The 25176-nt window shown below is 53.0% G+C and overlaps 1 protein-coding gene across 1 annotated transcript in view; it reads right to left on the minus strand.

Annotated features, from left to right (window-relative positions):
- PGBD5 (piggyBac transposable element derived 5) overlaps positions 1-25176 on the minus strand; it is an 87311-nt gene that overhangs the window by 4421 nt on the left and 57714 nt on the right. The window contains exons 3-5 of the mRNA XM_060089831.1: positions 24503-24637; positions 6732-6912; positions 2928-3125 (exon numbers count right to left, since the gene is read on the minus strand). Coding sequence (XP_059945814.1) covers positions 2928-3125; positions 6732-6912; positions 24503-24637 — 514 coding nt within the window. The remainder of the gene's footprint in view (positions 1-2927; positions 3126-6731; positions 6913-24502; positions 24638-25176) is intronic.

The raw sequence follows: 25176 nt of genomic DNA on the forward strand, positions 1-25176 counted from the left end.
CTGGGTGACATTTAAAATAAGTAGGGAAAAAATAATTATTTGATAAATGGTTCAGGTACAGAGGTGGGGCTGCTTGGTCAACCAATCTTTGCCACTTAACGAAAAAAAAGATAGTAGCAGCCCAACTGGTGCCATGACCAAAATAAATTCCAAGTGGATGACTGCAAAGAGCACAAAATCACCCTATAAAACAACCAAGTGAACTATACTTACCTGGCCTTGGGACAGAGCAGGGGCTTTTAAGCATGAGAGCAAATAACATGATCAACAGCTGTGCCTATGCGGAAATGAAAAACCCTTTTTATGTTAAAATTACTGGCCATAAATAAAGGAAAAAGGAAAACAAACGAAGAAAAATATCTGCTATAGGTATAAAATCTGCTTTCAATTTCGTAAGATAAATACTTCAAATGAAAAATTGACAAGAACATGAAGAAATCATTGAAAATTAGCTAAAAACACAGGAAAAGATGTTCAACCCCACCAACAGTCACGGCAATTTATATTTAAAATTTTGTAGCATTTTCAGCCATCATATTGACAAATTTAGAAAAGAAAAAAAATAAGTGTTGATAAAGCAGGAGGAATCTTGGTCCCCTTGTAACCCTCGGCAACGGCAATAAGTACAGCCTTTTGGCAACACAGCATCAAGAGCCTTTAAAATGTTCCAACCCTGGGTTTCCCTGGTGGCGCAGCGGTTGAGAGTCCGCTTGCTGATGCAGGGGACACGGGTTCGCGCCCTGGTCCGGGAAAATCCCACATGCCATGGAGCGGCTGGGCCCGTGAGTCATGGCCGCTAAGCCTGTGCATCCGGAGCCTGTGCTCCACAACAGGAGAAGCCACAACAGTGAGAGGCCCACGTACTGCAAAAAAAAAAAAAGTTCCGACCCTTTGGCCCAGCTGTTCAACTTTTAGATTTATCTTGAGGAAGTGATCAAAGATGTACCTGAAGATTTATATATGAAGATCTTCACTACATCATTCTTCATATTATGAAAAAAGGATCATTCATAGGGGCCAAGATAAAGAAATTATGATACATCTAAGGATGGAATACGAGGTGCTTTTTTTTTTTTTTTTTTTTTTTTTTTTGTGGTACGCGGGCCTCTCACTGCTGTGGCCTCTCCCGTTGCGGAGCACAGGCTCCGGATGCGCAGGCTTAGCGGCCATGGCTCACGGGCCCAGCTGCTCCGCGGCATGCGGGATCCTCCCGGACCAGGGCACAAACCCACGTCCCCTGCATCAGCAGGCGGACTCCCAACCACTGCGTCACCAGGGAAGCCCACAAGGTGCTTTTTAAAAATCATGTCTTTGAAGTACACTGAAAGGAAAACTACCTCCCTTCATTAAGAAACGAGGCCCTAGGATGTGGACCAGAAGAAGGATTCCCAGTGGGGAGCGTGCCGGCCACACGGTCTCCGCTCTGCTAGCCCCCTGGGCTGCACCCAGGGTCTCCTCTCACCCGCCGGGCTCCCAGTGTCCACAGGCCCTGGGGGTGCCCAGGGGCCTGGCAGTGGATGTCAGTCTGTGGCCAGGCTGTGGACACACTCCATGGGATTTTCAAGGGCGACTAAGATTGGGGACTGCATGATGTATAACAGAGTACGTACTTTAGAAAACTATCACGGAATTGAACACAAATACTAGTTTCGGCGTATTTAAAAATCACCCCTCCCAATTTTCTCATCTTGCCTCAACAGCCTCCTGCCTCCTTCCCTTGGTGCCTGGTTTAAGGGTCCCAGTCCTTGATATCGGGGTTCTCAGGTGTGTCATCTTCAATCCTATTGCCGCCTTCTCCCTAACCTCCCCAGATGCGGTCTTTTCTCTGCTACCTCATTTCACCCAGCTCAGACAAGTGTGAAGTCCTTGTTTCGGGACATCGTTTCAGAGGCTATCACTTAATGTAACTTGCTGGGAAGCAGCTCCTATGCCCTACACCCACGCCTGTTCCTAGGGACACTCTGGCCCCGAGGCCCCAACCGCAAGAGAGCCGAAGTCCAATTCAAACTGGCCTTCAGCTGACAAGGTCAATTCCAAACCTCTTCTCTAAGTGCCCTTGACATAGCACTAGAGGGGGAGGTGGCTTTCTCCACCGCCTGCACATAAGTGGGGTAACGACACCCACGTGCTTGAGGCCCTTGACTGCAATCTCCAATGAAATGTAACAAACTTAGGTGTGTGCGTGGGGTGAAGGATGGGAATAAATGAACAAGAGGCACTAAATACACACCCACATACCACATACATACACACATACCACGCACACGCACACACACACACACATCGCACACCCCTGAGCTCCTTGGCAGTGTTCCTTTAATAGAGAAGAGGAAAGATGTCTTAATGTAAAGGAACACAGGGGACTTTTCAAAGACACTACGCAACGATAAATATTTTTGTAAAGGGTCCCTTTGTCACTGCAATTTCCTTTTCTGTTGTTTAATCGTGTTTGAGCTGTAGGTTACCTTAAATATAGGCTCCTTGCTAAATGAATCCCCTTGTTAGCAATGGATTTTAAATCCCAAGGAAAATCAATGACGATAGAAACCGAACCCCCCAAAAACCCAACGCTAGCGATTTAACTTCTAAGGAAGACATTTCAAAGATAAGAATGGTTGACGTTTCCCCCCCGCCCCATCAGAACAGATTTTTCACAGAATCCTAGATGATGATCATTTAAATACCGTTCAAACGGAGCCTATTAATCACACCGCGTACGACCTGGGGGACCTGCAAATGCCAGCCTCACAGCTTCTGTTGACGGCTGGCAAGTCCCAGGCAGCGGACAGCCCGCGGGCCCAGGAAGCGCTTGCCGCCCCGCGAAGGGCAGCAGCCGTCACCCTGCGGCCCAGAGTCGAAGAGGGGCAGGGGCCACCCGACGCCAGAGCTCACCCACACCCCTGCCCCGGTGCCCGCCGCGTGCCCACCTTGCTGCATGGGCGAGTAGGCGTTGGTCAGGAAGCGGAAGTGGCCCTTGTTGTACCAGCAGATCAGGGACATGCTCCCCTTCATCCGGATGCTGTGCTGGCCCCGGGCGGGCGGCAAGGCCGGGCTGCTCAGCATGGAGGGCGGCAGGCCGGTGCAGTCACTCTTCCTGGGGCTGAGCAGCCCGCAGCAGTAGATCCCTGTGGGGACACGGACCGCACGGCCTCAGGGCGGCTCCCCCCGACCCCCCGGGCTCGGCCCTCAGGGGGCCCCCCTAGAAGTGGTGGTGAAGTCCGGGGGCTTTCATCCCAGACGTGCCGCCGCCTCCAACTTCCAGACGTACTAAGATCGCAGGGAAGAGCTAACGCAAGCAGGGCGTCAGCAGTAACAACAGCAGCTCTCGTGGCCAGAGGGCTGGCTACCTGCCAGCACAGGGCTGAGCCCGAGGACCCAACCTCCCACCTGCTTCTAGAAACTTCTGAGCACATGCGATGCACCGGAACTGCTGGCTCCCGGCTGGGCGGGCAGAGATGGGCATCATGAGCACAGGTCTGTCTGCCGTCTAAGCCTGACCCAGATAGTCACCCTGCCCCCTCAGCAAGACTCGCCAGGCACCCGGGCAGCCCCGGCCGCGTGCAGCCAAGTGAAAGGCAGAGGAGGCAGGGAGTCCTCACAGGACACGCGCTACACGGGGTCCTGCCTGTGCTGTAGGCGCAGGGCCCTGGGGGGTGGAGCTTCCTGAGGGGCCTCGACCCCCAGCACATTCCACGGGGCAGAAGGCCCTGCAGGCAGAGACCAGCAGGAACACGGAGGCTTCTCTAAATTCTGCCGGGACTCAAGGTCTTTCCCAGCCCTCCCTGCTTGTGGTCCCCGGATCTCCCCCTGCCCAGGAAGCTGTGGGGAAGCCCGCCCCTCCCCACACCCGGGCCGGGGGGACGTGAAGGGGCACTTTGACTGAAGACCCAGGAGCAGTCCGCCCCTCCGGGCTCACTGACACTATGGGCACATGTTCCAGGCCCATGCTCTCCTCACCATTGCATCCCCCCAAATGCTGGAAGGACAGCTGATGACTTCCTGTCCTCCTTGCTGCCCCTGGAGCAGCAGTGGGTGAGGAATAACACCCGCGGGGCGGGGGGTGTCAGGCCAGTCTTGCTGCCAGAAAGAAGAGGGCTCCCTGCGGCTCCCACCTCTACAGATCCAACTACCCAGACTCCGCTGGCCTTGAGATTTAAGAAGAACCTGTCTTCAAAACAGGGAAGAGGGGCTTCCCTGGTGGCGCGGTGATTGGGAGTCCGCCTGCCGATGCAGGGGACATGGGTTCGTGCCCCGGTCCGGGAAGATCCCACATGCCGCGGAGCGGCTGGGCCTGTGAGCCATGGCCGCTGAGCCTGTGCTCCGCAGCGGGAGAGGCCACAACAGTGAGAGGCCCGTGTAACACACACACACACACACACACACACACAAAAAAAAAACAGGGAAGAGGATTAGATGCAAGAGGATAATGTTTTAAATCGCCCATCGGGCTCAGTGAACCCAACCACCCAAAGAGCAGCTGCATTTTCCTAACAGGGGAAGAAGAGAATCCAGCAGCACACAAGTTTATTTATGAAAACAGCCATTCTTGCGTGAATATCGTTCCTGGCTGTTATTTTACAGAGCAGTCTCTGTGCGCCCAGGAGGGACAGCCAGACTCTCAGCTGGGACTCCTGTCTTCAACCCCGGCCGCCCTGCCGGTTAGACGCCCCTGAGGGCACCAGGCCAGACGAGGTGGTCAGAGTCCCTGCGGGTGGGGGGCAGCCATCCGTGAGCGATGCAGGCATCACAGGGGAAGCCCAGGAGGTCGTGTGGGAGGGCTCACAGCCTCAGACGTTTCTAACAAACAGGCGAAGAAATCTTTGTCTGCTCTCGGAAAACTTCAAATTCCATGTCTAATTATTTTCTTCCCACTGGAAGATTCTCCTCCATCCTCCGCCAATTCCCCAGGCAGGGAGGGCCCAGGCCAGCAGCCCAGCTCAGGGAAGCCTCTGGCGTCCTCACTCAGCACCCCACCAGCCCACATGCTACAAGCGGGTCCTGACTACGTCATGCGGCTCTAGGTCCAGGAGACAGGGACACCCACGGTGTGGGGCAGGGAGCGGGCCTGCAGGGCACACGGATGCTGTGGGGGGCAGTTCTGGGAACGCCGGGGGCCATGCACGTGGCACGAGCGGGCCAGCAGGCACGGCAGCCCTGGCTCTCACCCCACGCTCTGACACGGGCACCCATTGTGCTAGGTTAACATGTGTCAGCGCCAGTTTTCTCCAACTTGACTCCACGGCCCCTCTTCACATAGTCTGACCTCGCCACACAGAATTGTCTCAACAATTAAGCCCTGAGCCCCGTTGGGACCAGCCTTACAGATGAGTAAGATGCAGCCCAGGCCGGCAAGGCACAGGGTCCAGGCTGAGGCCGTAGGCCGGAAGCTGTGGGCTCTCCATTACTTGAGAGGGTTTGCTTTTTTTTTTTTTTGGCTGCGTCAGATCTTAGTTGTGGCACGCAGGCTTCTCTCTAGTTGCACGCAGGCTCTCTAGTTGAGGTGTGTGGGCTCAGCAGTTGTGCACGGGCTTAGCTGCCCTGCAGCAGGTGGGATCTTAGTTCCCCGACCAGGGACTGAACCCACATTCCCTGCACTGGAAGGCGGATTCTTTACCACTGGACCAGCAGGGAAGTCCAGAGGAGGTTTGGTTTTAAGGCCAGACATCAGATCTGTTGCTAAGCAACAGGTCTGCAATTCCAGCATCTGGGGTAGCTGAGTGGGGGCTTTCTGCATTTCTCCTGAGTGGACTGGATATAAATCCCAGATGTAGGATGAAGTGAAGGCAGATACAACCTGCCATGGGGCTTCCTGACTCGGCCCAGGTCTGTCGCTATAGCCCCATTTCTGCCAGAGCCCTGGAAGGCTTGCCCAGTCTTTGCAACAAACGAACCAGGCACCTTAGCACTGAGGGCAACTAACACCTTTCTGAGGCCCATTGTACTGCTGCCTGTATTAATGCACACAATTCTCTGCCCAGATGGAAGGGGCCACATTACAGACCAGGGTGGGCAGTTCAGACTTCCTAAGAGTCTTAGTAGGAGCTGTTCCTTGGTACTGCAGATTTAACATTTGTGTCCCCCACACCCCAAATTCCTACGTTGAAAACCTAATGCCTGAAGTGATGGTATTTGGAGGTGGGCCTTTGGGAGGTGCTTGGGTCATGAGAGTGAAGCCCTCATGAATGGGATTCGTGCCCTTATAAAAGAGGCCCTACAGAGCTCCCTAGTCCTTTCCACCATGTGAAGACACAGGGAGAAGTCTGCAACCTGGAAGAGGGCCCTCACCCGACCACACTGGCACCCCGATCTTGGACATCCAGCCTCCAGAACTGTAAGCAGTGAATTCCTATTTATAGGAACTATAAAAAGGATGTATAGGGTGGTCTATAAACCACCCACTCTGTGGTATTTTGTTATAGCAGCCCGAATGGACTAAAACACTAGGAAGACTCCTCAGATGACCATGGCCTTACCACAAAGGACACAAAGAGATGTGCCCAGAAGACCTGAACTGACCTGTCCCCCAGGCCATGAGCCTAGTCTCCCCCCAGACCTCCAGTGCCCAGCAGGGTGCAGGCCGCCGGCAGGCTGGCATGACCTGTACCCCCGGGGGAGGGCCTCTCCGCCCGGCATCCTGTGGTGCTGCCCACCACACGCCTGCATCCCCAGCCTTGCCCACCACTTCTCGGGGGTGGGGGACTGCGCTCATACTCGCTCCCCACTTGCCAAACCTTGCTTTTCAAACTCCTCAAACAGGGTCAGGCTGGTGATGCTGGGCCCCGTGAAGATGATGTAGTTCTTCCCGGCCGCGGTCCGGCACAGGCTCCTGGCCACCATGCTGTGCAGTTGCGGCTTATTCTTCAGCGCGTCCAGCCCATCAGGGCCCCCGCCTTCCTTCAGGTGGACGTAAATCTGCATCAGAAACACACAGGGGTCAGTGAGCTCACAGAAGGGTGGGGCAGGGGTCCAACCATTCTGGAAGCACAGGCTTCCGTCTCCAGGCCGGGTGTGTGGGAAAGCCACCCCTCCTCCGGCTTCCAGTTCCACAGTCCCCACCGATCCCAGCATCTCCATGGCCCACAGAGGCCACCAGTCACTCCCAAGGCTGCCCATCAGCCTGGTGCCTCAACCCCAGACTCTGCAATTTAGAAATGTCAAGGTAAAGAAGGAAAAGGTCAAACTGTTACAAGTAATGAATCTGGCAGCTGAGATCAAAAGCAAACACATCCCCCCATTCTGAAGCACAGGAGTCATGTTCACAGTAAACAGAAGTAAAGGCTACTTCACCTGTAAGAGAGAAACATATCCGTGCACGTTCTGTTTGAATACAGCTTTTTTTTTTTTTTTTTTTTTTTTTTTGCAGTACGCAGGCCTCTCACCGCTGTGGCCTCTCCCGTTACGGAGCACAGGCTCCGGACGTGTAGGCTCAGCGGCCATGGCTCACGGGCCCAGCCACTCCGTGGCACGTGGGATCTTCCCAGACCGGGGCACAAACCCGTGTCCCCTGCATCGGCAGGTGGACTCCGAACCACTGCGCCACCAGGGAAGCCCTGAATACGGCTTTTTACTTCACAGAGCACATCCACAATTATCCCCTTACTCTTTACAGTAATCACCATGTGGGCAGAAGGGGTACTACTGACTTCATACTGCAGAGGAGGGGACAGGGTCAGGGATTTAAAACTCACCTGACGTCCCAGGACCAGCAAGGATATGCTGCAACTAGTACACAATAATTTTAAATTCTGTCTGCGAACACCCTCCAGGAACATCATCTAAGAGGAAGGTGTCAAGAAGTGTGTGGTCCTCCCTATGGCTGACCGAGCCACGCAGAATTATTATATGGGTATTAACCACTGTCCTCCTTTAGGGAGAATGGCTCTTCTCATGGAATGTTCTGGGCGCCTTTGCTGGCAGCGGTTCACAGATGGTGCTCAGTGTGCCCGTCACACTGCTCAGGGACCACGCCCGACAGCTGATGGGCGACAGGGCTCACCCTGACTGTCCTCCGAGGCACAGAACTGCTGAGTGCAGGCCCGTCCGTGCAGACTGAGCACAACCGAGGGCAGCCACAGGGAGGACCGGCAGGTCCACGGTACCGCCCTCGGGCAAACGACTGCGGACGATCACTCGCAAAATACAGTGTCTGAGGTTCCTGAGGCAGACGAACAGCAGGCGGTGTAGGTCTTTCTCTAAAAGCAGCTCATCCTCAAGGGCTAATTCTGTCCCGAATACTCACCTGAGACGTCCCCAGGGAGGACCGACTTGCCCACAGCCTGGCAGGCAACAGTGGGATCATGCAGCAGGACCCCAACACTTCATTTTGGGGTCTTTATGCCCTCACCACCTCATTCCCAGGAGGAACCTCTCTGATAGAGAGTAAAACACTGACACAGAGAAGCCAATCGTCCTGGCCACGTGTCACGTGAGGTTGCGACCGAGCAAGGACATTTCCTCAGAACCCACCTGCTCTCCTTCAGCAAAGCCCAGTCCTGCGGCTCCCACCATGGGTTCTGTACCAAGGCCAGCTCTGACTCACAGCCCCTCCCAGGTATCCTGCCTGAACCGCTGGCACAGCCACGCTGGGCACTGTGTCCCCAAACCTACCTGGGGACAGTTAGTTTTGTCCCATATGTCCCTCGAAAGGCAATCGTCTGGCTACACACAACCAGGATTCTCACCAGGAAATAGAAGGTGTGCTGCTGGAAACTCTCAGGCCAACCCTGATGACAGCCCATGTGGCTTCCAAAGTCCCCCTGAGAGACGGGCAGACCGTGGCATACTCGGCCCGAGGCAGGCAACATTTCATAGGATTAAATGCAAAATCCTACAACCAAGTTCAAAAACTTAACTGCGTCTAGTACAGGATGCAAGAAACGTGACTTAGCAAGAATATTTTTGGAAAACAAACAAACACTAAACCCTTGGAGACGGCCAACTGCAGGCCTCAGATACCATGACTGGCCTAAGTGATCTTGACCCGCATTAAAACCAGGGTGGTGAGCATCTCATCCTTCCCTGGTCAGGCATAAAGAGAAGGGTGGTGGTCGGCATATTAGTTTGCTAGGGCTGCCATGACAAAGAACCACAGAGGAGCACAGAGGACTCCAAGAACTTTTCTTTGGCTAGAGAGCTGTGTCATGGAATGCTGATTAAGATCCTTCTAAGGCAGAACCAAGATGAATGTATACAAACAGGAAACAGATCTGCAAGCATCAGAGCCCTTACTAACACTCAGAGCTGTCCAAACACTGAATGGGTGGCCTCAGAGAGGCTCCAGGACAAGCTGGTGGCCCCTCGGGAGGTCTGAGCTTCAACTGCAGGGGGTATATGCCAGTGTCAGAGGACGGTTCAGAACCACACAGATGCCAAGTTCAGATGCCCCAACAAAGCGGCACATAAGACCCTGGAGCCAACGAGACTAAACGTGGCCATTGCAGGGCGACCGACACCAGAAGCATAACCTTTCCCTGCTTCAGTCCTAACAGCAAAGGGTGTCGGAGTCTAAATTCAGAGAACACCGCTTCTCTCCTGGATCTAATAATACCCTGGAGAGAATCACGTCTTTCTCACCAACCGGTTTCCCAGCTGAGGCACTGCGTGAGCCAGAGCCTTATAAACTCGTTTCCAGCAATAAAGTCAGTGTTTGGGAAGGTGGGTTATCCAGGCTCCCGGATACGAGATGCTTTCAAAACATCACCCCCCTGATTTCCAGACCAGACTCAGCTGCACAGACTGGTGTCCTCCCCCGTCCCGCCCCTGCCCTCTTTGGAAGCGTGGATGTCCTGCGGGTCGGCGGATGGGGAAGGGTTGGCACGCAGGGGTGGTGAGGACCTGCCACAGTCCCTGTTGGGACAATGCTGGGAAGGGAACTGGAGTGCCCAGCCAGGAGACAGTGGATCCCTCACACGACCCCGAGGGACTGGCCGCTTCTGCTCATCACAAGACATGCACCAAGGTATGTCAGCCAGGAACTGAAGGCAAGGGAGGGCCATCCTGTCTCAGACTCACCCATCTGGGCAGAAGAGGGCCGAGGCACCAGTTCCTACTTAGCAGTGATGTGCAGCCCTTCCCAGGACCCAGAGCTGCGAGACATCCCCTGAGGTCCTGTCTCAAAGTACCTCCCCTGCTTGCCAGGCCACGGGCAAGGTGACGCGTGCCCCCTTCAGGGCAAACGTCGTCACTCGGCAAAATAGCGTGGCCTCAGGACTGCATTGTGACTTTCGTGGGCCCTTTTGCTTCCACGGGCCTCTTCCTCCGTGAAAAAGTATTTGAAATTATATTTTACAACTGCATTGGCATAAAGAGAAGTATTACACGTCGAAGCACTTCCGGCAACTTACAAGTTCGTTATTTTGTCCCTTCTGATTTTAAGAGAAACAGAAACACCGTTGCAGGCCCCTAAAGTGCTGTGGGCCTCGGCACTGATCCCGTCACGCTGTGGAGCCGTCGGCCCCGGGCGGGCGGGCGAGGGAGGAACACACGAAGGCCGTGAAGCGATGGCCTGGGCGGGAGGTGGTGCGGGAGGGATGCGTGGGCCCAGGCGTGATGGCGCTGAGGGCCGTCCGGGCAGCAGCCACGCACAGAGGAAGGTGGAAAGAGGAGACGGTCAGGCGGGCAGATACAGGGGAAGAGTCGGCGCCTGTGGGTGACAGGGGCTGAGACAAGCCCCTGGGTCACAGGCATTCGGGGGCGGGCCGCGGAGGAGGGGGTCACAGGGAGGCGTGGAGGGGAAGCGGGGGAGGGCTCAAGAGGCCCAACAGCCTGGCTGGGAAGCAGTGACGGGGGGAGGGGGACACCCGAGGACGCTGGTGACTCCTCCAAGGCCACGGGGCTCGACGCCGAACTGAAACAGAAATTCTGTTTCTAACTACACGTTATTTAAAATCCGGTCTAAAGGACGATTTCTACCTTCACATACACAGCTGTCCTCTCCTCACGCAACTTATTCAGTATTTCTGGACAGATATCCATACTCAAATGTAGACACATTGTGCACTCGCCGCTTCTTTTTTGCTGGGTCACGAGTCACCACAAGCCTAGTGGCTTATACGACACCCGCTGGCACCCCGGCTCTGCAGGGCACCAGCAAGGTTCTGCTCAGGGTACCTCGGGGCTGCGATCAATCAGCATCGCCGGCTGTGTGCGCCCTGTTCCCTGCTGGCACGAGCCGGGGGTGCTCTCACTTCCTAGAGGCCCCTGCCCTCTCCCCCAGGGGCCCCTCCGTCTTCAGAGCCGGCAGTGGAGACTCTCCCTTGGGTGGAAACCCTCCTGTGCTTCCAGTCCCTTTGCCAAGGAGAGCCCTGTTCCTTTTAAAGGCTCACCTCGTTAGGTCAGGTCCACCTGGGATCATTTCCTTTTTAAAATCAGCGGGTTAAGGACCATCATTATACCCGCAAAATCAAATTCCCCCCACAGCAACATCTAGATCAGCGTTTGAGTGAAGAGCTGGGGCCTTTACACGGGGGGCAGGAATCTGTGGGCGTCTTCAATTCCGCCTGCCACCCACGGGGGCGCAGCGTTTCAACAGCCGCGTGCCTATGCACCTGACGGACCCAAGCACCACGGCTGATGAAGGGAACGCTCCCCCATCTCAGTAATAAAACCAGCAGGGTGGTGATGATGTCATAAAGTTGTTGATGTAAAAGTAAAGTTGATGATGTCAACTTTATTCCCTGAAAATAGACTGATTCCATGTACAACGTATGGAGACTAGCAGTGAGATCTCCCTACCCAAACACCGCACACTGATGAGGGTCTGGGAGTGTCCATCACTGCTGGGAACACTGCCTTGGTACAATCTTTGTGTGCGTGTGCTTGTGTGTGTGTGTGTGTGTGTGTGTGTGTGTGTGTGTGTAGATATGTTGACTATATCCTTAAGTGGCTATTTTTATATGTTGCAAGTATAGATATTTTGAGATTTTTGTTTTGGATGCTAAACACACAATCCAATTTAATAAAAAAGACAAACTAAATATAATTATAGAAGAACCGCCCTCCCCATCAGGGTTACCCAAGCATAGGCCCACGTGGAACTCGTATCTATTCCCGCGACAGCCCCACCTCAGTTAGCGCTTGTTTATATGCACTGCATTAAGTGCACACCTGGAGGTGATGACAGCCTCCTCCCTGGGATAACACATTTCTCCAAAAGCCATGACGTGTGGTGGTGTTACGGGACCATCTCAGATGACTTAGCTTCGTATGCCCACACAGGCAAGTCTGAACACTGGCGTTTCCCCAGATTCCAGCCAGTCCCTTCCCAAGGAGTAGACACTCAGCTGCTCCATCAGGAGAGGGGGAGAGGTACGGGGTCAGATGTCTCCCTGTTCCTATTAGGAAATCTGGAAGAAGCCTGAGGCCAAAAAGTGGCATCAAGAGGAGTCCAAGGAGGTCATGAATTATGGCACTCAGTACTAGAAGGTAAGGTGTTTATCTTTAAAGTGAATATAAAATAGGAACTAAATAGGGACTTCCCTGGCGGTCCAGTGGTTAAGGCTTCACCTTCCAATGCAGGGGGTGTGGGTTCGATCCCTGGTTGGGGAGCTAAGACCCCACATGCCTCGGGGCCAAAAATACCAAAACATAAAACAGAAGCAGTATTGTAACAAATTCAATAAAGACTTTAAATATGGTCCATGTCAAAAAGTCTTTAAAAAAAAAAATATGATCTACAAAAATAGTAACCTCCGAAGTCCCAGCTGAGGGGCACGGTTTCCAATGAACTGTTAAACTGGGCAGTCAAAAGGCCACACAAGGACTCTACCTGCCTGACCAGTGCCGCTGGGTCAGCCTGGTCCAGCTCCCACTGGCCTGGGTTTGCTTTGACTGAATAACTTTAGCTGGTCTAAGATGTGAACCTGTACCCCTGAGTTGGATGAATGAATCTATGACTTTATGAAAAAAGTCATAAGCTCCCATGGAATCTTACCCCAACTACACGCCATTGCTCCAACTGGTGAAGACAGGCAGCCGATCGTGTGCAGATTTGAAAGCCTGCCTTAGATAATCCCATCAGCACCCCGACAGAGGCAGCCCCACTGAGCACCCACACACACCCATACACTGCGCTGGCGGCCAAGGAAACGCCACTCACTTAAATGTGTAATTGCTGCCCCATTGGCTTTTCAAACGTTCTCTCTCTCCATCCACGCACGCAGAGAGCACCATCACTCTACAACAGCCCCTCCTCCAGCAGGTAGGGGCATGGGGGAGCTTCCATCACTGCGTAAAATGGAATTTGCGGTTGAGACCGTTCCCTCTGAGCTACAAGCTCGTTTGACAAGTGTCGTTAGGGCAGAAAAATGCATTTTGCAGTTGCCAAGCTTTTCACTTTTCCTACAAAAAAGTTCTTCCTCCCCCTGAGATTTATTAACTTTTTCATATACAGGTTTAGAAAGAGAAGGAAGAAAATTTATTGATATATGATATCATATGGTATTACATTTTGCCCCAGGATGTTATTACTAATTTTGTGTATTTTTTATTGACATCACAACAGAAAGAATCTTAGGAAACGTGGAGTGCAGTGGTAATGGCTTGGGAGATGCCTGCACCACGTGACCGTCTATCTTAGCCCTACTTCTGAAAAGCCCCAAGACCTCGAGAGGTGGGACCTAGTTCATCACCGCCTCCCCCAAAAGAACACTGGTGACAGCTGCCATCACGGATGGACTCAAGGGTCATGAAGATGCACCAGCTGATGCTTCTACTAAGCTGTCCCTGGGCTTTGCTGGTCTTGACCACTGGCCCTACTTCTCTTGCAGAACAGAAGAGAATCAGGCTTTTCCGTGGCTGGTGGAGGGCATACCTGGGGACGGGGAAGTCACTCATCAGGGACTACAGTGCACAGAGCAGGTGTAGGCTGTAATCCCAGCAGCGGAGCAACAGCACAAGAGTGCAGGGGCCGCACTCATGGAAACCACGCGGAACAAGCACGTGGAGATGGGTGGGGCTGTCACCCATGCGGGGGGACGGCCACGCGTGAGAGCCATCAAGTTTAAAGGATGCTCACTCATCTCGTGAGGAACGGAGTCTGCCACCAGGAGACGATGAGGGCAGAAGCCCTGGATTCGATGGGCAAGGGCTCTGCCATTTAGCGGCTTATGTGATTTGGGGCAAGTTACTTAATTGCTCTGAGCCTGGATTTCCCCATTTGTAAGGATAGTACTACACTCTGTACCTCGCAAGGCCACCGTCTTTACGTGCAAGTCATGCACACAGAAGTGATTTTTTTTTTTATGGCAAAGCTCCATATCTGTGCTGTAGCCTCTAGATACATGGGGCTGTTTTAATTTAAATTAGCTGAAATTAAGTACAATGAAAAATCCAATTCCTCAGTCACACTGGTCAGGTACTCAGCAGTCACGTGTGGCTAGTGGCTGCCATGGTGGAGCCCATGGGTATAGGACGTTCCATCCTCACGGAAAGTTCCACGGGACATGCTGCCTTACGCCATCCTTGGCTCACCAGCCTGGTCTTCCAGCAAAGTCTCCATGCCATCACCTTGTTGATGGTTTCCACTACCAGTGTTTTCTCAGGTCACCTCTTGCCACGACCACGGCCAGGAAGGGCTTGTGCACTGAGACTGTTCTCTACCCCGCCTTCTCCAGCACCTTTGGTGCTACAGGCCCTTACAAGAACCTTGCTTTGTTTTATCCCAAAGCTCAAATAATCAGTGAGTCTGTCTTTCAAAATGATGGATTGTGGAGGAAACTCTAATTCCAAAAGATACATGCACTCCAATGTTCAGAGCAGCTGTATTTACAACAGCCAAGACATGGAAACAACCTAAATGTCCATCGACAGATGAATGGATAAAGAAGATGTCGTACCTATATACAATGGAATACTACTCAGGGACTTCCCTGGTGGCGCAGTGGTTAAGAATCCGCCTGCCAATGAAGGGGACATGGGTTCGAGCCCTGGTCCGGGAAGATCCCATATGCCGCAGAACAACTAAGCCTGTGCACCACAACTACTGAGCCTGTGCTCTAGAGCCCACGAGCCACAACTACTGAGCCCATGTGCTGCAACTACTGAAGCCTGCACACCTAGAGCCCGTGCTCTGCAACAAAAGAAGCCACCGCAATGAGAAGCCCATGCACCGCAACGAAGAGCAGCCCCCGCTCGCCACAACTAGAGAAAGCCCACGTGCAGCAATGAAGACCCAGTGCAGCCAAAAATAAATTAATTAATTAATTTTTAAAAAGAATGCTTTCTTGAAAAAGAAAAAAAAAGAAATACTACTCAGCCATAAAGAAGAATGAAATAATGCCATTTGCAGCAACATGGATGGACCTAGAGATTATCATACTAAGTGAAGTAAGTCAGACAGAGAAAGACAAATATCATATGATGTTTCTTATAAATGGAATCTAAAAAAATGATACAAATGAACTTATTTACAAAAGAGACTCACGGACATAGAAAACAAACTTATGGTTACCAAAGGGGAAAGAGGGGGAGGGATAAATTAGGGATAACTTATACACACTACTATATATAAAATAGATAAACAACAGGGACCAACTGTATAGCACAGGGAACTATATTCAATATATTGTAATAAACCATAATAGAAAAGTATATGAAAAAGAATAGATATATAATGGAATCACTTTGCTGTGCTAACACAACATTGTAAATCAACTATACTGCAATAAAACAACAACAACAACAACAGATTGGAGGAGAAGGTGGGCTCTGCACCCCTCACATGAGTGTAGCTCCTCGGGGAGAGGGCCAGGGTTTAATCTGACCCAGTTAGCGCCTGATGCACCTACACGGCACTTACATTCTTTATTGTGTCTCCTTCCCTATACGGTAAGGAAGGCTGGGCAAACTAAACCGTTCCACAGAATGAGGAAGGGATTAGTGCTCAGCCACTTGCTCAGGGACACTCAGGTCTGTGACAGATGTCCTGTGCCCCAGCCAATTCCATCCTGGGACATAGCCACATTCAATCTAGACAGGATTGAAGCTAGCATCCCAGCCACTGCACAATTAAACAGATGGGTATATGCGCTGCCCAGTTTTTGATTCCACAAGCAAAATTCACTCTGGTTAATTAATTCCATTCTGAGCCTCATTTTTCAAGCTAATCCAGTTAGTTTTAGGTCAGGAGCAATTCACTAGTACACAAAAAAATTAAAAGTCAAATAAGAAAAAAAAAAAACTTCAGTGCAAATTCCTCAAGTTCTTTCAATATAAAAAGCATGTCTCAAAATAAGGGAGATCAGTGACAATTTGAGGCTAGAATATCAATCACACAACAATCAAGTTGGGTAAGAAACAGAGACTTGGTTTTTGTCTAAAGGGAGAAAAGTTATCTCCCTGGGGAGAGATCATACCCTAGTGGTCCAGAGGGTGGGCTCCAGGGTCGGGAAGGCTGGGTTTAATGCGAGGTCTGTCCCTTTAGGCTGAGACTTTGGACGAGGTAGCGAATCTCTCTGGGCTTTGGCTTCCTCACCGTGAAACAGGGGCAGGAGCACCCCTACCTCACAAGATGCTTGTGAACAGAAAATGAGCAATGAACGTAGGGTGCTTAGTTGTGGAGCCTGGCCCGTGGCAAGTGCTCCATGGATGCAAACTGTCCTTTTCTGAACTGCAGAAGCAGCTCATAATCTACGGATTAGACTGAAGGGAGGAAAGAGGCTCCCAGAGCAGCTGGTCCAGCCACACCAAGTGTGCGGCCCCTCACAGATGCTCCCAGGGTCCCCTGGACACACCCGGTGATGTGCACAGGGTCAGGCGCAGGGTCCCCTGGCCTGGGGGCTCCATGTGACTTCCGGCTTCTGAAGCCCAGTGTCTCTGGTGTAGGTGCACTCACTGAGCGGGAGGACCACACTCGCCATTTAGAACGGCTCCGCCCCTGCTCGGCACCCAGCCCTCAACCCTCTAGAGACTGTCCAGTTGTCCTCTGCAGGTGGAGCACCGGCCCTTAACTAAAGCTCCCGCATGGGTCTCCCAGACCTCTGCTCTGTGCCCCCCTCTGCCCGGTGCTCTCCCAGCCGCCACCTCCGGCTCGGGGACCCTGGGTCTCACACTGCAGAGGCAGGCGGCCTAGTTCAACACATTCAAATGGGAGAATTCGGCGCTTTTGACCATACCAGCTTTTTTTTTTTTTTTTCATTAGTAGACTCTTTTCTTTCTTCCCCAAAGAGTCTCAGGGCTGCACAAAATCACCGTAGGTCAACACAGCATTAACTAAACTGTGCGCCAGGTTTCCCCACTTTATTCTCAATCTTTCTGACATGGTAGAGACAGAACAGTCTCTACAGAGACAGTTTCCTTCTGTGCCCATGGGAGGGTCACAAGGCTTCCAAGATGAGTGACCTCAGTGTCGCAGACTAAGAACCCCCAGCCGCCCGGTGACACGGCTTCCCCTGAAACTGGACGTGCCCTCTTCTGTACAAACCCCTCCTTGCACCCCTCAGCTCACTGGGAGCTATGGACGAGGGCACAGGCGGGGACCTCAGCTTGCAGGCGGCACGGGCTGGAGGACCTGCTGGGGTCGGGGCAGCTCTCGGCAGGCCTGTGACACACCAAGAACATTCTCTCCAGTGCATCACATGCCTCTGATCTGGAAACGGCGGTGGTTTTGCAAAAAGAAGGCCTCAGCCATGGTCTCAGCACAGAGCTTTGTACCCAAGGAGCAAGTGTGTCTCGAGATGGTCAGAGCCTCACGTCACCAATGATTCCCCCACCTGCTTGTTCCACTGCTGTCAAAACCTGGGGTTACAAAGCCTAAAGGTCCTCCAGGGGACCCGTGACAAGTACTCCAGGGTGTGGGCACCTCCGTCAGCCTTGAGGCTTCTCCACTGTGGACAGAAACGCCGCGTATCACCTGATTCTCCTGAAATGGACACTTCAAAGGCGAGTCACAGAAACACTCTGATGGGTGTCAAAGACGCCCGCCAGTTTTTGAAAGAAGATACTGCATGGGCATATGCACTGGCCCCGAGCCGGGTCACCAGGTGTCCCCTCCCCCTCCCTGAAGGGGTCCTGGGAGCAGAGACTGCGAACTAGGGGGCCCCCAGCCCTGTGGCTCACATTCCTGCATCCACCTATCATTGCCTGGAGATCTGGGGTAAATGACTCAATCTTTTCGGTTTTCCCAGGTGTAAAGTAAGGACAGCAAGACACTTGTCAAGGTTGCATCCTGCTCAGTGGCCATGCTCAGGGCTGGCCTGTGGCAAGTGACACTGGCTCTCAACTGTCAACTTCAATCCCTGCACTCATGGTCCACCTTCCCCTCTGGGGCACCCGGGAGCCTTTCTTAGCCCCAAAGGCACCATCCTACAGCCTCACAACATTCCACACACCCCTCACACACAGGTCACACTGTACTTAGGAATATTTTATTTTTTTTTTTGCGTTATGCGGGCCTCTCACTGCTGTGGCCTCTCCCGTTGCGGAGCACAGGCTCCAGACGCGCAGGCTCAGCGGCCATGGTTCACGGGCCCAGCGCTCCACGGCATGTGGGATCTTCCCGGACTGGGGCACAAACCCGCTTCCCCTGCATCGGCAGGCGGACTCTCAACCACTGCGCCACCAGGGAAGCCCAGGAATATTTTTTAACTTACTTTTTTATTGAAGTGTAGTTGATTTACAATGTTGTGTTAATTTCTGCTGTACAGCACAGTGACTCAGTTATACACATATAGACATTCTTTTTCATATTCTTTTCCATGATGGTTTATCACAGCATACTGAATATAGTTCCCTGTGCTCTACAGTAGGACCTTGTTGTTTATCTGTTCTCTATATAACAGTTTGCACCTGCTAACCCCAAACTCCCACTCCATCCCTCCCCCATCCTCCTCCCCCTTGGCAACCACAAGTCTGTTCTCTATGTCTGTGAGTCTGTTTCTGTTTCGTAGATAAGGTCAGTTGTGTCATACTTTAGATTCCACATATAAGTGATGTCATAGGGTATTTGTCTTTCTCTGTCTGACTTACTTCACTTAGTATGATCATCTCTAGGTCCATCCATGTTGCTGCAAATGGCATTATGTCACTCTTTTTTTATGGCTGAGTAGTATTCCATTGTATCTATTACTCACGAAGAGTTTTCATACTTCCATCTCTCCTATGAGAGAGGCCATGAAGGCTCCATTCACTTCTGGGTCTTCAGTGCTGAGCACAACGTTAATCCCATAAAGTGTGGTTAGAAAACAACCTGCACTTAGGCTTTCCTTTGTAGACGTCTTGTTTTCCCATCTATTTTGTAAACTCCTTGGTAATAGGGATGTTTCTGACTTCAGAAGAAAAAAAAAAAAACAGCTGGCAAGCCCCTTAGGCTCTAGAGAGGGAAGGCAGAAGAAGCCGTGGTCCCTGCCCTCTAGGAACCCAGGGAGCCTCAGACACAAACAGGCTGTGTGAGTTAGGTGGTAGTGGAAATCCCTCTGCAGTGGAACCAACAGGATGGAGACAGAGATACAGACAGAGTTCTATCCATCTATCCATCTAGCAAGAGATAGAGATATTTATTTCAAGAAATTGATGACGTGATTACGGAGGTTCATTAAGTCCAAAATCTGCAGGACAGCCTGGCAGGCTGGAGACCCAGGGTAGAGTTGTAGTTCATATCCAGAGTCCGTCTGCTGACAGAATAGCCTCTCCTTTCAGTGAGGTCAGGCTTTTTCTAGTTAGGCCTTCAACTGATTGGATGAGGCCCACCCACACGAGGGAGGGCAATCTGCTTTACTCAAAGTCCACTGATCTAAATGTTAATGTCATCTAAAAATACCTCCACTGGGACATCCAGAACAGTGTTTGACCAAATATCTGGGTACTGTGGCCCAGCCAAATTGGCATGAAATTACCCATCACGCCCTCCGAGCCCTGCTAACGTCAGAGGATAAAGCCAGAAAGGCCGGGTCAGAAAAGAGGTGAAGCAGAGTGGGCATTCACAGGCACCCTGAAACCGCCCCCTTCCCCCCCTCCCGCCGCAACAGAGCCATCTGACAACAGACTGTCCGAGAACACTACACGTGACTGCAAGCACCTCTCCTGCACGGAACGCAGACGGCCCGTGCTGGGACCAAGAGTCGAGCACATACACTGTCCCAGCCACTCACCTGCCCGTAACTAGGAGTCCCAAAGGCACAGCAAGTAGAGCAGCCTGACCAGGGGGAGTGTGACCAGAGTTGAACATTCAACCAGACCAGGGTGCCAGGTGACCCCGCCTCCGAGCTCCAGAAGCATCCATAGTGTATCCGGAGGATGCCTTTGCTTGGGGGGAATTCACTCTTTCTTTGTGATCGTGTATCATCCTGCGGCTAAGAGAGATGCTCCCAGCTGTCTGGGAAGATGAAAAAGTTCTGGATATGGATAGTGATGATGGCTGCACAACACTGTGATGTATTTTCGCTTAAAGGTAAATTTCACGTTACGTACATTTCACCACAATAAAAAAAAAAAAAAGATACGGTCCTTCAGGATAGGCCCACAAGACACAATACAAATTCCATCCCTCAAAGTCCTCGAATGACAGTTTGCCAGATTACCTCAGACTCGTGGCCCCAGTCCTACAGGCAGCAGTCTCCTTCCCAGGGCAGTGTGGGTGGCCTCACTTGGTTGTTCCTCGGCCGTGAGCACTGCAGGCTGGCATCATCACATGCTGATTCAGTGTTCAGTGTTCGGTGCAGGGGGAGACCCCAAGGTAGACACCTTGGATCCAAGGGCTTTTGTGGTGAGTAGGCCTGCAGGGCGGCTCTACAAACACCAGGTGGGGGACCAGCCCCACCACGATCCAGGCCTCTCATACAAGATTCTGGAAGGAGGGCTGGAGGAGAGAGCCGAGGACAGACGAGGCAGCGCCACCTCCTCACATGGGACAGCGTCTCCACGCGGGTGTGACTCTCTCTGCAGTGATCACACCTGCTCTGATGGCTTCTTCCTCCTGGAAGAACTCCCTCCCTCCCTCTTGCACTCCCAGAAGTGGAACACATTAACTCCTTAATTTTCAGGGCAACACAATTCACCTCTTCTCCCACACACCTCCCTACCGTCTCCTCACGGGTTAGATCACCCAGGACTCTTCACCACTTTCATCTGATTCTGAGATTCCCCTTCTGATGAATTCAAGAGTAGTGAACCTATAAAAGTACTGAAAATACCGGGGTTCCTCTGGACACCCTCCCCGTTAGCAGCAGTGTCTGTCGAACTGTGGGCTTTCCTTCCTCGCTCAGGTGCCCTTAGAGGACGCACTCACCGCTTCTGAGGCTTGGAGCTCCTGGTCAGCTCCCACGATGACCTTTACTGGGACCACTTGAGAAACCGCGACCAAATCTGGAATGTTTTTTTCCTCACTTAAACCCTGATCTAGAATCTTTCAAGCGAGCTAATCCCCATTGCGGCCCTACCTGAGAAGCATGCAGTCCGGTCAGCAAACCTTACAGTCTTGGCCGAATGACACTATAAAGCCAAAGCCAGGCCTTGGGTCTCTCCTGGAATCCACTGTCCCTTCCAGGTATCAGCTGTGTCCATGACAGGGTAACGGGAAGAAAGTTATCTGGTCAGCTTTGCAGACCCTAAGTGGCAGGCCCCGGGGCAATTCTGTTACTGTGTCACACACAACAGCAAAGCCTCAGTGGCCCGCGATCACTTTTATGAGTTCATGGTTTCAGGACTCAGCGATCCAGCCGGGACATCTGCCCATGGTCAGGGCGGAGAGGCCAGAGGAGAACCATGCACACGCCCTTTCCAAGCCCTTCATGTGCCACGTCAGCCGGCCTCCCATCGGCCAGCCTCAGACCTGCGACCAGCGGGAGGACAGCAGGGGGCGAAGGGCCACTTGGGCAGCAGGATGGCTACAGCCTCTTTAGGCTCAGCAACCGGGATTCTCCAGTGGAAAGTTATTTAGAAGAAGAATTTATTTGACAAACTAAAATGAAGAAAGTGGGCTTGTGTACATCATCCCACAGGTGACGTTAAAAAAGAGAAGAATCGGGCTTCCCTGGTGGCGCAGTGGTTGAGAGTCTGCCTGCCAATGCAGGGGACACGGGTTCGAGCCCTGGTCTGGGAGGATCCCACATGCCACGGAGCAGCTGGGCCCGTGAGCCACAGTTACTGAGCCTGCGCGTCTGGAGCCTGTGCTCCGCAACAAGAGAGGCCGCGATAGCGAGAGGCCCGCGCACCGCGATGAGGAGTGGCCCCCACTTGCCACAACTAGAGAAAGCCCTCGCACAGAAACGAAGACCCAACACAGCAATAAATAAATAAAATTTAAAAAAAAAAGAGAAGAATCACAGAACCTTGCAGTAGAAGGGGCCTCACTGATTAAGGCCCCCCATTCTTTCACTCTATGGCTAAGGACACTAAGATCCAGGACACTTTGGGAGCCGGCTTAGTTCACACAGGAAGTAGCAGAGCTGGGCTTGTAGCTGGCCCCCAGGACTGAGGAGGGGGTCCCTGACCATTAGCAGCACTGAGCCAACTCATCTGGGAAACGGGTGTACGTGCCACTGCCCCCTGTACCTCGTGGCTGGTGTGAGAACAGAGGAGATACAGGTGTGAAAGCTCGGGGGCGGGAGGCTCCCCCCGCCCCTCGCCCCATGGCTGGATCTGCCTGGGCCGCTGCCTAACCAGGATTAGGGTCTGGGGGACCAAGACAAGGGCCAGGATGCTAAAAAGACAACTGTCCCCAGGCCGCGTGGGTCCTTCTCAGACAGAGGTGTCCCTCCCTGCTTTGCTGCCACCACAAACACCTTCATCTCGACCAATGAACTGGGGAGGCCACAGAAGTCCTCGCTCCACCTGCTACGGGGCAGCCTGCAGCCAAGGGTAGGTACCCCTTCAGCACCTGCGTGCTTGGGGCTTCCAGTCGCCCCGGCCTCGGCGGAGGCCAGACTGCTTGGGACGGGAGCTGCCAGCTTCAATCCTGACTTCTAAATTCAAATCCTCAAGCTGCACAAAGCTTCCTAGGATCAGAGAGTTTTAGAAATAAAAGGAAACTTCAAGGTACCATCCGAACCTTTTATCTGACAGATGGGGATTTTATAGGTTTCACAGAAACCAGGAGGAACCTGCACAGAGAGACAGAGAGAGAGAGAGAGAAGCCTTGCAGGTAATGGTCGTGACTCCTCGCTAGTCAAGTTTACATTAAAAAGGAAGTGGTGGGCTTCCCTGGTGGCACAGTGGTTGAGAGTCCGCCTGCCGATGCAGGGGACATGGGTTCGTGCCCCGGTCCGGGAAGATCCCACATGCCGCGGAGCGGCTGGGCCCGTGAGCCATGGCCGCTGAGCCTGCGCGTCTGGAGCCTGTGCTCCGCAATGGGAGAGGCCACGGCGGTGAGAGGCCTGCGTAACGCAAAAAAAAAAAAAAAAAAGAAAGTGGTGCCAGATGCACACCGAACCCACATGTGCACATTCCTTCAAAACCCGCACAGGCAGGCCCCTGGGAAGGCAGACCCATGACTTTGTACCCCGGTGCCTGGCACGATGATGCAGGCCACAGCACTCAGCAGTAAGTATTTATTCAAAGAATGACTGAATGTCATATATATACAGTGAAACAGACTCGCCTGTCCCCAGGGCAGTGTCACTGCAAAAGATACTATAGCAATGGCAGGGGTTGTGTGGGGAGGGAGGGCCCAGGCTGTACACCCAGAGTGTTTCCCGCTCTGGGGTGGGTCTGTCTAGCAACAGCCTGAAGCCTGTGCGTAAGCCCAGCTGGAGAGCCCAGGCCCAGCCCGACTTGAAGCCCCCTGGCCTGCGGGGCAGGGCGGGCTGCTGCTTGGGGCACACACACCTTCCTTGCCACGGCTCGAGCACGTGCGGCGCGAAGATGTTCAGCTGAACCTCCCTACGAATCCTTCCCTGGCTCGGGGGCGGGGGGGAGGAGGTGTGCAAAGCCCCTGCGCCTTGGGCCTGGGGCTGCAGCCGGTCAGGGCAGTGAGGGCCGCCGAGTGGCCTGAGCGGCAGGGCGGGAGGAACCAGCCCAGCCGGGGTCCCCGCTCCGCCAGCCCCACCTCTTCCTCCCGTGCACCCTGCACCCTGCTGCTCCGGCAGCTCCGCAGCGTCTGACACTTCCCGCAGCAGAGCTCGGCCACCTCTGCAGGGCAGAGCCAGGGATCAGGCAGCAAGGCAGGCTCAGAGGGCTGGGCTCCTGATGCTGTTGCAGGCCTCTGAAGAAGGTGTCCCTAGGACAGAGCCCCGGCGGCGTCTGGGGGGTCTTTCTGGGGCGTCACACGGCGTGCTCTCGAGAGCCATGGCAGCGACCTCTGTACCCAGCATTCTGGTGAAGCCTCTGGCTGACACTGTAAGGGCCTGAGCCCTGATCGATGTTTACAGCTGTTGTTTAACCCCAGGGGCCAGAGCGGGCAGGAAGAACGTGCAGCGGACAGCGCCGGCTAGCCCCGTGCCCCAGCAAGGAAGAGAGCAGCGCAGCCCAGCCTAAGCTGCAGCATCTCATGAGGCGCAGTGAAAAGGGTAAGTGGGCAAGTTCACCGGTTACCAAATCCTCCCTCGGCCTCCAGGGCCGGCCCAGGGCTCACCTGGATGATGAAGCCAGTGGAAGAGCACTGCCGGACCCAGAGGCTGAATTTCCGCTTTTTCCTCTTCCGCAGCTCCCGCTCTGTGCACGTGGCAATGAACACAGGGTCCTCATCAATCAGGGGTTCATGTAGCACCTGCCAGGAAAGAAAAAGCAGAGATTCTCATGGAAGGCAGCGTGAGCGCGGGGGGGTCTTCAGGTCTGGGCTCAAATCTAGTCTCTGCCTTTGACCAGCTGTGTGACCTTGGCTAAGTTACTTTACCTCTCTGATCCTGAGTGCCCTTGAGTCTCCTCATTTGTCAATACCAGTGTTTGGGGGAGGATTAAATGAGAAACTGGCACTTAGCAGGTATTTAGTAAATGGAAATCATCATGACAGTTATTATTATTGGCCTAAGGTCCTCAGTCCAAACTCTCACTTGGGAGAGGGACCTCCAGCAGGGGTCCTGACTTCCAGCTGGACGTGCCTGGTGGGGACACCCACTTCCTTTCAAGGAAGACCTTTCCACTGATGGACGCTCCAAACGTTCACTGACGCAAAGGTGACCTACATCTAAACTAAACCTACTGACCCAACTTCACATGATTCTTTAGGTTCTTTAGGTTTTCCGGACAGCTCTCATGCTGGTCCATGACCTTCTTTTTTTTTTTTTTTTTTTTTTTTTTTTTTTTTGC

This window comes from Mesoplodon densirostris, chromosome 1 (genome assembly GCF_025265405.1).
Source record: "Mesoplodon densirostris isolate mMesDen1 chromosome 1, mMesDen1 primary haplotype, whole genome shotgun sequence".
Taxonomy (NCBI): Eukaryota; Metazoa; Chordata; class Mammalia; order Artiodactyla; family Ziphiidae; genus Mesoplodon; species Mesoplodon densirostris.